Source organism: Juglans regia, chromosome 3 (assembly GCF_001411555.2).
Source record: "Juglans regia cultivar Chandler chromosome 3, Walnut 2.0, whole genome shotgun sequence".
In the NCBI taxonomy this organism is placed as follows: Eukaryota; Viridiplantae; Streptophyta; class Magnoliopsida; order Fagales; family Juglandaceae; genus Juglans; species Juglans regia.
In genome coordinates, this window is record NC_049903.1 from 30473411 (window position 1) to 30486759 (window position 13349).

General features: G+C 34.6%; 2 protein-coding genes across 3 annotated transcripts; one reads left to right on the forward strand and one right to left on the reverse strand.

Annotated features, from left to right (window-relative positions):
* Positions 1–2260: 2260 nt before the first annotated feature.
* On the forward strand, positions 2261–4941 carry LOC108999015. Of its 2 annotated transcripts, none has more exons than XM_018975799.2 (2): positions 2261–2654; positions 3048–4941. In XM_018975799.2, exon 2 carries the CDS (start codon positions 3197–3199, stop codon positions 4703–4705), a length of 1509 nt encoding a protein of 502 aa, XP_018831344.1. In that variant the 5' UTR covers positions 2261–2654; positions 3048–3196; the 3' UTR covers positions 4706–4941. The 2 variants fall into 2 exon arrangements, with proteins under 2 accessions (XP_018831344.1, XP_018831345.1); XM_018975800.2 differs by having other exon boundaries at positions 2425–2654; positions 3162–4941.
* Positions 4942–7458: 2517 nt separating this feature from the next.
* On the reverse strand, positions 7459–10671 carry LOC108999011 (heat shock cognate 70 kDa protein 2-like). The gene is made up of 2 exons (XM_018975795.2): positions 10309–10671; positions 7459–9488 (listed from the first exon to the last, which is right to left on the reverse strand). The coding sequence occupies exons 1-2, from the start codon at positions 10520–10522 to the stop codon at positions 7741–7743; spliced, it is 1962 nt and encodes a 653-aa protein (XP_018831340.1). The 5' UTR covers positions 10523–10671; the 3' UTR covers positions 7459–7740.
* Positions 10672–13349: the final 2678 nt, after the last annotated feature.

The following is a 13349-nucleotide window of genomic DNA, read 5'->3' on the forward strand; positions in this document are numbered from 1 at the left end:
AAGTACACGATAAAGCAAATACACGACACACAATTTACGTGGTTTGTCAACTTGCCTACATCCACCGAACTACAGAAATCTTATTAACCAGATGAGATTATAATAACTCAATATTAACTCACTTTTTTTAGAGATTTTGCTCTCTCACATAATATGCACTCACTTGACTATTGTTCTATTTGAAAATATGCTAAAAATCGTACACAATATTTATAGTAAATGGCGCTATAAATCCCAATAGGCAAAAACTGGGTTCTTTGCTCGAGCGGCGCGTCGAGCGAACATTAGTATTTGTATCTCTCTCGAGATTACTGTCGCGTGAGACTCAAGCGAACTCCCAAGTTAAACTTCGTTCGAGGGCTAGGTCGAATGACAGTTGAGCAAACTCTCTATTTCTCAATTTTTGGCTCACAAACCAATTTCACATACAACCCAACACTCATGCATGGAGGCATATTTTTATTTCCACATCTATTACCTTTCCCCTCTATCTCTCCTCTCCTCTCCCTCGATTAAAAATGTCATATTGATGAAAAAAAAAGTCATATAATATCCAAAATTCAGGATACTGCCTATTAGTGTGAATGAACGTCTTCTTTTTGTTGAAAGCAATTTGCATCTTATATGAGAAATACTTTAATCATAAAATGATTATATAAAATAATTACATAAATTGAGAATAGATTTATCAAATTATATAAAATCAAATCAATTTATAAAATTATTTTTATACGATTTTTTTGTGAGTGTAACACTCCCAATCTTATATTCCGTATACCGAATAAACCATCTAGTTTTTTCCCACTGACCATTCAAATGTAAGGTTTATATAATTTTTCACTTTTTCGTAAATTATACCCACATCCATTTTATTTTCCTTTATGGCAAATCTTGTCAGTGGGCAAAGCCTGGCTTTTCCTTTATCCCTAAATATTGGTCGTGTTTTTTGTTTTGGTAATAATCTCAGGGTGTACTTGTCGTCGTTCAGATATACTTTGATTGTCTTGTATTAATCCAAAATTGACAAGTACCTTACGACTCTGTAATTGTACCATATATTAATTACTTTTGACCATATATTTCCTTTCGACATTATATTTTCTCTTTACTATAAATTTATTTTTTCACAATATAGTAATACTACACTTTATCGTAGATTTTATCATTTATAACCAAACCTAACGATGTGTCACATTTTAAAATGAGTGTTCATTTAAGTAGCTGATGTATGAAATTATCTAGGATGATAAAAAGGTAAAGAACTACATTTATGAAAACTAAAATTAACAGAAAGAAGGAAGGAAGAACAAAAAATATCTTTAATTTATGAAAAATTATATTTTTAAGTCAGTGTGTAGAATACACTTAAAAGCTTACAAATTAAATCTTACCATTTAAGTAAAGTAGAATGTGTACTGCTCTACACACTAATTTAAGAATAAAATAACTCATAATTTGTTTGAAATAACTTTTTTCAATCTATTTAAAAAAGATAAATTCTTCTCATAAATTACTATTCACTATCCCACATCCTATGAAACACACTTCACATTTTATGAAAAAAAAATTATAAACGTGAAGTGTGAAAGTAAATAATGACTGATGTATATAATTTTTCTTTAAAAAATTGAGACTCACATAAATTTTTAATGAAAGACACATGGCAAGTTTTTAACTTAGACTTTTAAAACTACATGTGCATATCACATGCTCAATAAACACTTGCGATTTTTATAAATAATTTGGGGGAAGTTGAAAACTATATACTTCACACGCTAATATGATATGAGCCAATTTATTAAAAAAAATTCAAGATGTTCTTTTTTTTTATTTTAAATTTGATATGCAAGTGTGAAAAAATTACATCATTCATGCCAATTTATAAATAAAATTTTTGGGAAAAGTCATTATCATCCTATAACTTTTAGAAAAAATTTAGTTTTAAATCGGTACGCAGGATAATTAATAAAGTGATTATATATTTTAGTTAAAAAAAATCTAAAAAGTTAAATTTTAAAAATTAAATTTTATCATTTAAATAATATTTACGATATTTGATAATATAATAACTCTAAGTTCTATCCCTTCGTCAACACTCGAATTTTTTATTTATTTACTGATAATCAGTGACAATAAAATTATCATAATTAATACATAATGAATAACTACCTTTTTTTTTTATATAAAAATAAAATATATATTTGTTAGAGATTATCACTGTCAACATACTACTACCCTAAGACGCAGCCCACAGGACCCTGTGTAGTATACTGACCTCAGAGATCACGCGCACGCGCGCGCGCGCGCACCTACACACGGGCGGAGAAGGGAAACCGTCACCGTATATACAAACGGCGAAATTGTGCGGTGATATCTAGTGCGGGCTTTTACTCACGAATGTCGTCTTTATAGTGAGACGAAAAGTCACGGCTTATTCTCTCTCTTCAGTCCACCCTCTTCCCACACGCTCTCGGTTCTTCTCTGTTTTCTTTTGACGGAAAACAAAATTTAAGGGAAAAAAAAAAACAAAACAAAAACAAGGGGAGGGGGGGCAAGGAAATGGTCGTTGTAGATGATGATATGGTGGAAATGAGCATAATGGTCGTCTTTGGAGCTTCTTCTTCCGCTCGATTCCCTGGTGCTTATCCCAAAAGGTAATCTTTGAAGATCCCCAATCTTCTTCTTGGGTTTCTGGATTCTTAGATTTTTTTACTCTTTTTGTGTGTGTGTGTGTGTGTGTAAGTGAAGAAAAAGAAAAAAACATTGGTTTTTAAGGATTTTATGGTTTTTATTCCGTGTTTCCCACCTTTGTTTGGAGGATTTTGGGAGATTCTTGGGATGGGGTTATATATTGCCTCTCTTTAGCGTTTTCTGAATTTCTTTCCTGGGCTAGGTAAAAATTGAACTGATAAGTTTTATCCCCTTTTAAATTGTTAATACAACAAAAGATTTACCTTTTCCTTTTGTTTGAGTTGGGTTTATTGAGTAATATTGTTGATTATTGATGTGGGTTTGTGGGGAATTTGTTATCTGATTGATAAATCTAGGGTTTTGATGGAGGGGAGATATACTGGGGATTGATTCATTTGATTGAAGGTGTTTATAAGGTTGTTTTCTTGAATTGTTTGTATTGGGAATGGCAAAATATTCAACCCCACCAGCAACAGAAACCATCACCCAGGAGATGAGCTGAGAAATGGGAGATTCTCTCCTCACAGCCCTTTCTATGGAGAATCACCACCCATCCACGCTCTTGTCCATGGACTCCAGCACCTCCCCACACGACGATTTGGATTTGGAGATGAATCGACAAATCATTCTTCCCCGTCCACCGGATATCAATTTACCCTTGTCGGCCGAGCGTAGCCCACCTCCGCAGCCATGGAATCCGGACGCCTGTGATATTTTAGATGTTGGGCTTGGTTCACAAGTTTACGAGACCGAGAGTTTCCTTACTATCCCTAAGGCTGGAAGGAAATGCGCCAAGCGGGTTGATAGTATTTGGGGTGCCTGGGTTTTCTTCAGCTTTTACTTTAAACCCTCATTGAATGAGAAATCAAAGGCCAAGATTTTGCGGGACAGCAATGGGGTATCCGGGTTTGACAAATCTGATCTCAAGCTCGATGTTTTCATGGTTCAGCATGACATGGAGAATATGTACATGTGGGTTTTCAAGGAGAGACCGGAAAATGCATTAGGTAAGATGCAACTTAGGAGTTACATGAATGGGCATTCTCGTCAAGGAGAGCGTCCATTTCCATTTAGTGTTGATAAGGGTTTTGTACGATCTCACAGGATGCAACGAAAGCATTATAGGGGTCTGTCAAACCCCCAGTGTGTGCATGGGATCGAAGTTGTTCCATCACCCAATCTTTTGGGTCTTGATGAGGAAGAGCGGAAGAGGTGGATGGATCTCACGGGCAGGGACTTGAACTTCTCAATTCCACTTGAAGCAAGTGCTTTTAGTTCATGGAGAAACCTTCCGAACACAGATTTTGAGCTTGAGAGGCTGGCTCCTCCGATAAAGGGTACCACAAATGCCCACTCAAAGAAATTGCTCAATGGTTCTGGCCTGAATTTGTCAACTCAGCCATCCCACCATAGCAATGGTGATGTAATGGACCTATCACCTGTCAGCGGCAAGAGGAGGAGAGATTTTTTCCCTCATGGGAACGATGATGATTGCTACTTGGCTGTTAATCCCCCCTTGGATCGGATACCAGATATGGAAGCTCACCCTAATGAGCCACAATGGTTGAGTGACTTTAGTGGCGTAATGAAGAATGTGTATGGACCTGTTACTGCTGCAAAAACAATATATGAGGATAAAGAAGGATATCTGATCATTATCAGCTTGCCCTTTGTGGATCTTCAGAAAGTGAAAGTCTCTTGGAGAAATACTCTCACTCATGGTATCATAAAGGTATCTTGTGTGAGCGTATCTTGCATGCCATTCATCAAGAGACATGATAGGACTTTCAAGCTTAGAGATCCATATTCTGAACACTGCCCTCCCGGGGAATTTGTTAGAGAAATCCCACTTTCAACCCGAATTCCCGAAGACGCAAATATAGAAGCTTATTATGATGGCCCAGGATCAGTGCTCGAGATTATGGTGCCAAAACTTCGTGTGGGGCCAGAAGAACATGAGGTTCGTGTTTGCCTTCGCCCTCATCTAGGAGGCAATGATCTTATGTTGACTTGAGATATGCGTTCATTGAGAACTGTAATGGTTATTGCCATGGATGGTGATTCATTGTTTTACTTTGTACCATACAGTGTATTCTATGATATCAAATGTGCACCTCACATTTGTCTGTTGCAATTTTGGCTCACTAATTGTTATGGTATTTGTGTCCATGAATCTGCAGATTAGTTCTTGCCTGTAATGATTCTTGATTTTTGAACTTATAATGGATTCTAATTATTCAGAAATTATTATATCCGCTTCTAAATTACCTTCTTGCTTGGCTTGGAGGGAGAGATATATATATATATATTGTGTATCTTTCCATCACTTTGATCATGCGCTTAAGACTGCTCATGAAGGTTCAATATTGAGGTGCCGTATAATTTAATGACACATTTAAGAACGCATTTGGTTCTGATGTGATTATGCGGGATAAGTATGGTTTCCAACTGAGAGGATTATACAGCGAGTTTTGTCCATCAGTTATCTTCTGATCACAGGCGTTCTTGCTGAATAATAATTAGGTGCTTTCATAGTACCAACATGTGGTATTTCCATCTTATTATAAAATGTCATGTTGATTAAAATTGGTGCTTACGTACGTAAAGCAATTTAATAGTAATAAGATGCGAGTACTACGTCATTTGTACTATAATTTTTCGATTTTGCCTACTATTTAATTATCGGTCGGTATGAATTGCTTGTATATTTTCAGCCATGAAGTTCAGTAGTGGGGCCAAAGAATAAACGTACGTATACTCGTGAAATCTTGTGCTGCTTGGATATGTCGACCAGCCCAGAGAGATGCAGCGCCACGGTTTTTTTGCATTCAGATATTTTGGTCCATTGAGTGGTGTAGAATTCGTGTAACATCATCTTCATTCCCAGCAACAGTATGCTTCTGAATATGCCGGGATGGTCCTGATCGTTTATAGAATCTATCTTTACAGAAAAGGAAAAAAAAAGGAAAGAAAAGAAAAACGTGTAATCGTGTAATCTATCACTAGGATTAAGCAAAGGAAAATGATAGGGTTACTATCTTTTTACTATTTATTTTATATTTGAATTTTTTTTTTAATTTTTTATTTTACTTAATTGTTAAGATAGTGATTACTAGTAAAATTATATATTTTTTTAATTTTTTCTTAATGGTTAAAGATGTTAAAAAAATACTTAAAAAATGATAAAAAAATAAAAAATTTAAAATAAACTATAAATTAATAGGTAGTAATATGATAATAACGCTATCACCACCCTTGAGCAAAAGTGGGTCTACTTGAGAGGGGCAAGCGAATCACATCGTTTCATGATTATTAATGGACAAGTGTTTCTCTCTTCAAGTTTTAGACAAGTGTTTGGAGAGAGAATGGTAAAAGACACATAATTCCTTAGTAGTAATTGGCAATGTGCTCTTATAAGATTAATCCTTGTAATCATAGGTATTGCCACTGAGAGCAATGACAAATAAGTATTTGAGAATGACAATTAAATTAGATTTTTCGAGTCTCTGTCATTTGACTAGAAATATATAAATACGAGTTTGTGGACCATATTGTGGGTCATAAAACTTTCATATACTTATGTTGCGATCGTAGGTCATAAAACTTACAAATCCACAATGGCGACTGTGGTATTAGGTCATAGAGATCTACTATCAAGCTGTGGTTATACCATCGTAGACTACGGCTTGGCTGTGGGTGGAGAAGAAGAAACAGGTTGAGAATAGGAGAAAAAGAAGAAAAATGAGAAAGAAAAAGAAAGAAGATAAAGTATATCAAGCGAACCGTGAGGGTCGCCATTGTGAGAGGAAGGGGAAGAAGAGAAGAGAAAAGAAGAGAATGGAGAGAGAAGAAAAGGCAACAGGTTGGAAGAGAAATGAGAGGAGTGAGTCATTCTATCAAGGGCTCATTCTAGGAACAGGGTCTGGACTAAAGTTTTATATTTGTCCTTTTAATTAAAGCAATATTACTGGTTAGAAAATGCTAAACATCTTACTAAAATGGACGCTTGAGTCAGCTTTTAAAGTCTTTTTGCGTGTGTGGAGAGAGGACTAGAGGATAAAAAGAATGTATAAGGTCAGGTGAACGAAAGTCAAGGATGGCGTCTGCGTGTTTGATAATCTATAGTTGCGCTGCAATCTATTTGTGGTACTGACAAATAAAGAAGTTGAAAATAATGTAATGTTCTCATTCCAGATTGACCCAAAAAGCCAAGGATTCATCCTCCAACCTAAGAGGCTACTGATCGAGGCCTGCTTCGTCGTGAGCTTTCCCCATTTCAATACACACATATTGATTTCTTTTTATCGATAGTGGAGAGATGGTATGGGTTTTTGGGTAGAGCTCCAAGCAAAACAATGTAGAAAATAATAGACTCGGAAGGCGATGTAGTCCCCAATAATGACTTTTGAGGTGAGAGATTGAGATAGAAGAAGGATTACAATTTACAGTCAAGAGGGAGTTTTTCATAGTGGTTAAAATTTAAATGCATCATATTTTATCTGTTTGTTTTTCACATTTTCTCTTCCATTTCTGACCTTTCATCTTTTATAGGCTCTTTTAAGGCATTAAACAATTTTTTTTTTCTTTACTTTGGCAATTAAGTCAACATGAAGTTTGAATTTAAACAGAAGAGACAAAACTAAAGGTGTTAGTTAAGCATGAAGAGCAAATTCTGTCAAGTATATATTCTTATATATACCAAACATTCAATAAATCATGTGCTCCACCAGGTGTTCAAAATGTATAATGGTAACCGCAACAAAGAAAGCTCCAAACTTAAGGTTAAATAAAAAGAAAATAAAAATAGGGGGAAGATAATCAATTTACGAGGAAGAATCGTCTAAAGGAAATATCATATCCCAAGAAGTAAAGAAATTTAGCTTGGCAAAAAGAATGCCTGGCAACAATGCCACGACTAAATCGCGTGGGTAAAATAAAATCTAAGTAGTAGCAGCGGCATAGGACATTAAATTTTGGCTTTGAACAAAAAATACTGATAAATGTTCAAAGCCCCGAATTCCGGTAGATGCAAATAAGAAAAACCATAAATTAGTCAACTTCCTCGATCTTGGGGCCAGCACCACTTCCTCCAGCGTGACCGTGACCGTGACCGTGATCATCATCATCGACTCCACCGCCCATGTCAGCACCAGCACCTTGGTACATTTTTGCAATGATTGGGTTGCAGATGCTCTCCAACTCCTTCATCTTGTCCTCAAACTCATCTGCCTCCGCCAATTGGTTGTTGTCCAGCCATTGGATGGCCTGCTCGATGGCGTCGTCAATCTTCTTCTTATCATCTGAACCAAGCTTGGCACCAATCTTCTCATCCTTTACCGTGTTCCTCATGTTGTATGCGTAATTCTCCAGTGCATTCTTGGCCTCCACCTTCTTTTTGTGCTCTTCATCCTCAGATTTGTACTTCTCTGCCTCTTGAACCATCTTTTCGATCTCCTCCTTTGAGAGTCTACCCTTGTCATTTGTGATGGTGATCTTGTTCTTTTGACCCGTGGTCTTGTCCTCCGCAGATACATTCAAAATACCGTTGGCATCAATATCGAAGCATACTGTGATCTGAGGAACACCCCTGGGAGCAGGAGGGATTCCTGAAAGCTCAAATTTACCGAGCAAGTTGTTGTCCCTGGTCCTTGTTCTCTCACCCTCGTAGACCTGGATCAACACACCAGGCTGGTTGTCGGAATAAGTAGAGAACACCTGTTCCTTCTTTGTGGGGATGGTAGTGTTCCTGGGAATCAACACGGTCATGACACCACCGGCAGTTTCCAGACCCAAGGAGAGAGGGGTGACATCCAAGAGCAGGAGATCCTGCACCTTCTCATTACCCTCGCCACTCAAAATAGCAGCCTGGACTGCAGCACCATAAGCAACGGCCTCATCAGGATTGATGCTCTTGCATAGCTCCTTCCCATTGAAGAAGTCTTGCAAAAGCTGTTGGACCTTGGGAATTCTGGTCGAGCCACCGACAAGGACAACATCATGGACGGTGCTCTTGTCCATCTTGGCATCCCTCAGACACTTCTCAACAGGCTCCATGCACTTTCTGAAGAGATCCATGTTGAGCTCTTCAAATCGGGCACGAGTAATGGTGGAGTAGAAATCAATGCCTTCATACAAAGAATCAATTTCAATGGTAGTCTGGGCAGTGGAAGAGAGAGTTCTCTTTGCCCTCTCACATGCTGTCCTCAACCTCCTAAGAGCTCTTGGATTACCACTGATGTCCTTCTTGTTCTTTCTCTTGAACTCCTGAACAAAGTGGTTCACCATTCTATTATCAAAATCCTCGCCACCAAGATGGGTGTCACCAGCTGTAGCCTTCACCTCAAAGATACCCTCTTCAATAGTGAGAAGGGAGACATCAAAGGTACCACCACCAAGATCAAAAATCAATACATTTTTCTCGCCAACACTGGTTGCCTTCTTGTCAAGACCGTAAGCAATGGCAGCTGCGGTGGGCTCATTGATGATCCGCATAACATTGAGACCTGCAATAACACCAGCGTCCTTCGTAGCCTGACGCTGAGAATCATTGAAGTATGCGGGTACAGTGACCACAGCATTCTTTATTGTCGAACCAAGGTAAGCCTCTGCAATCTCCCGCATCTTCATAAGAACCATGGAAGAGATTTCTTCAGCAGCAAATTGCTTCTCCTCACCCTTGTAGTTGACCACAATCATCGGCTTGTCTGCGGGGCCGGGAATGACCTTGAATGGCCACAATTTCATGTCACCCTGAACTGGGGCATCACTAAATCTCCGGCCAATTAACCTCTTTGCATCTGCAGAGATAGGTAATTACGAATATTAGACATGTCATTTTCAATGAATCATAGCTTATTCTTCTACATATATAGAAAATGTGCGCTACCACTACCAACGCATACAACTTCCATCACGCAGTTAGAAAACTGCAAGAGCAAATCAAGTTTCTCCTGGAATTTTATATCTAGCGCTGTACGATTCAACATTCAACAAGCAGCTCACTATTTGCAAATCAGGTGTCCTTATCGATTTCTCTAACTATTACTAAAGTTCGTTCAACTCATCTTCAATGCGATTAAATAACAATAAAATAACATAAACAATTCAATTTAAATTAAATTATCATGCAATGGCTTAAATCAATTTCGATGAATAACAATCATTCATTCTCGAACCTACTTATTCGCTTATTCCCGCCACTCCTAGACAATACAATTATCCATTTAAAAAGGTGACAAATGCTCGATTATGAATAACTACCTCTTCAAAACGAGATAATAAAAAAAGTACTCTTCACTATTATGCAGATAGATTGCAGTGCTAATCTATATAACAAATCCATGCGAATACAAACTCAGCAATGAAGATCTGAACGATTATAAAGAAACACTAATTAGCCTAAAACAAATATCAACTTACCGAACGCAAACAAAGAATTTTCTCTAATATGTCAAAAGCATAAACCCGAGCTCAAAATGCCAAAAATAATAAAGGAATCACACAGAAAGAAAGCTAGATCTACATGCGTTCTGGAATGTAGACATATAGCAGCAAACATAACAATTAAGATCTAAGAACAGCGAAAGAAAAAAAAGGTCAGAGGAGCTCAGATCTCACCAAAGACGGTGTTGATAGGGTTCATGGCGACCTGGTTCTTGGCCGCATCACCGATCAAACGCTCCGTATCCGTAAAGCCAACGTAGGACGGCGTTGTTCTGTTACCCTGGTCATTAGCGATGATCTCGACGCGGTCGTGTTGCCAAACTCCCACGCACGAGTACGTGGTCCCGAGATCGATCCCGATTGCTGGGCCTTCTCCTTTGCCGGCCATTATGATGGTTCTGTCGACGGAATGGAAAGAACAGAATCGAAAGAGAAGAAAGAAAAATCTGAAAGCAAGCTAAGGAAAAAAGGAATAAAAGAGCTAGCAAGGGTATCAAGTTATCAACGAGTGGAAGAAGAACGTAGCTGAGCGCAATTTTTATAGTGTTAGGATTAAGGATTCGAGAATGTTCTATCAGTATTTTTTAAGTTTTGGAGCCGTCCGATTTCAAATGGAAACTGACGTGTTCAAATTGTTTTGATGTTTGCCTTCACCGTCCATGTCGACTCGTCTCCGGTCCTCCCCATAAATTGTATTTTTAAAAATAAAATCTATGTAATATAAAAAAAATACTAAATCTATTAAAAATAAATTTTTTATTTTATATTTTTTTATAAAAAGGTTATGGATTTTAAACCTATATTTTTTATTTAGAAAATCTGATCATATGTTATCATGCTAACTCTTGGTAAAAATAAATTTATAAATTAATATAATTTAATGTAATATATTAGATTTTAAAATAGATTTAGGCTTCGTTTGGTTATTGAACTCAACTGAGTTCAATCTAATTTTAAACTAAATCTAACATTTAAACATTCAACTCTTAAATTTCTAAATGCATATCAACTCAAAACCTTCTTACACATGAGACACACAACTTTTTTAAACTTAAAACATATTTATACGTGAGACTCACAACTTTTTTCAATTTCTCATAAAAAGTACTGAACTCATCTTAACATCCAAACATATTTTAAACTCAATTTAGATAGATCCTACATAATTATCTTTATTACTCAACTCACTACTATTCATAAAGAATTCAACTTAACTGAGCTCAGTTTAACATTCAAACACAGTTTTAGCGTATGGTTTCAGTTTGTGAATTTATTTTTATGAAATTTTTTTTATGATTATAACACTTCTTATATTAAAATTTCATATACATTAATTTTAGGGTTGTTATCTTTAAATTTTATCTTAGAAGCTAAGTTTGGACTCATTAACCAAAAAAAACAACTTCAAATAAGAGAGACACAAGAATTCTCTATAATAGTATCGCTCTATATTATTTAAACACTCAATAAATATTATAGTGCTCATTTCACGTATTTATCTCTCAAATTAAAGTTTACAAATCTAAACAGTGATTAAAAAGATTACAATTTATTCAATAATGAGATTAAAGTTAGATTGATTGGGTAATTGTTTTCTAAATATTACTACTTATTATTCTTGCACCAGACATCAATATGAGATTTTATATTTTATATTTTTTTTATTTAAACACATATATTTATGTGTAAATATGTGTATTTAAATATATGAATAAAAATAATAAATTATATATTAATGTGTGGTCTGAGAATAATAAGTATAATTTTCTTTTTTATTGATTAGAAGAGAAAAGCAAGAAGTGTTCATGGGTTTCATGATAGGGTTGGGGTATATACATGGCGTAGAATACGGGAAATCGGACTGATTCTCCCTCCACTCAGTCGTCAAGTGATCACATGATATGACGAGGTAATTGAAGTAGATCACATATATCTTATAAAAAGATTTACCTATGACTTTGATGAATAAATAAACTATTCTTATAAATATCACAAAATAAATTATTTCTAATATAACATGTGAATGAATTCATCTATAATTTGTATGTACATTAGGATCGTATTTATGAAGATTCAATAAGATTTGCAATTAGGATCGTAAATCCAATTATATTTGTGAATACTTTATTATTATTGCAATGTAAGAAATTCAAAGTTATGCAAATTAATACAAGTTGAATAAGTACATATGATTTTGATTTCTTTAAATAACGGATCTAAGATTTTCTTAAGCTTAATTAATTCGTTTATTAAAAAAATTCTCATTTGTGTTAACATATCTTAATCAAGTTCAAATTCTTAAAATACAGGGCTATTTATTATAATTTTTTTGTTAGGAGAAATAATATTTACAGTTATAAAATATCCAAATGTCACGTATTTTAAAAGAATATATATATATATATATATATATAATTCTTATGAAAAAATTAATTTTTAATAATAAACCTCATTTTTTTTCAAAAGAAAAATGATATAACCACCAATGATTTGTACCGATTATATGTATTGAAATGAGGTATTTTCTAGCATTTGTCGGTAGATGTGGTATTATTCTTTTAAAAAAGAGTACACAACGCTTACACAATCTATTATTATATTTAGAACATTACTCTTTTACTAATTAGAATTTTATTAAAATAAATTAGAGTTATAAGAGCACTATCATTGGATTAGCCAAAGTTAAAGGACAGTTTTGATGAATGTAAGAGAAATTTGACTTTTCACTATTCTATTCACATAAATCTCCACATTGGAATATCTATTTTTTCATTATATAATAATAAAATAATATAAGATAAATTTGATTTTGGTTATTCACATTAAATCTCCACATTAAATTATACATTTATTCATTATATGGTAATGAATAACTTTTAATTTCAAAAATATTTAATTTTTTTAATTATTAATTTATTTAATTTTATCATATTTTATTATTCTACTTATTATATGTTAATTAATAATCATGTTCTTATTAAATTAATATATCACTAAGTCAAGTTAATATATTAATTGTGATAAAATATGTGATAGAAAGAAAAGGAAAGATAAATAATTAATAAAATATGTATTTGATGTATATACAGTAATCTTCAAATTAAAAAATTTTTTTGAAAGTCACTGTAACTAAATTCTAAATATTTAGAATTTGACTAATATAATATGAGTATATTTTACTCTTTAATAACTAATTATTCATTGAATTTAATTAT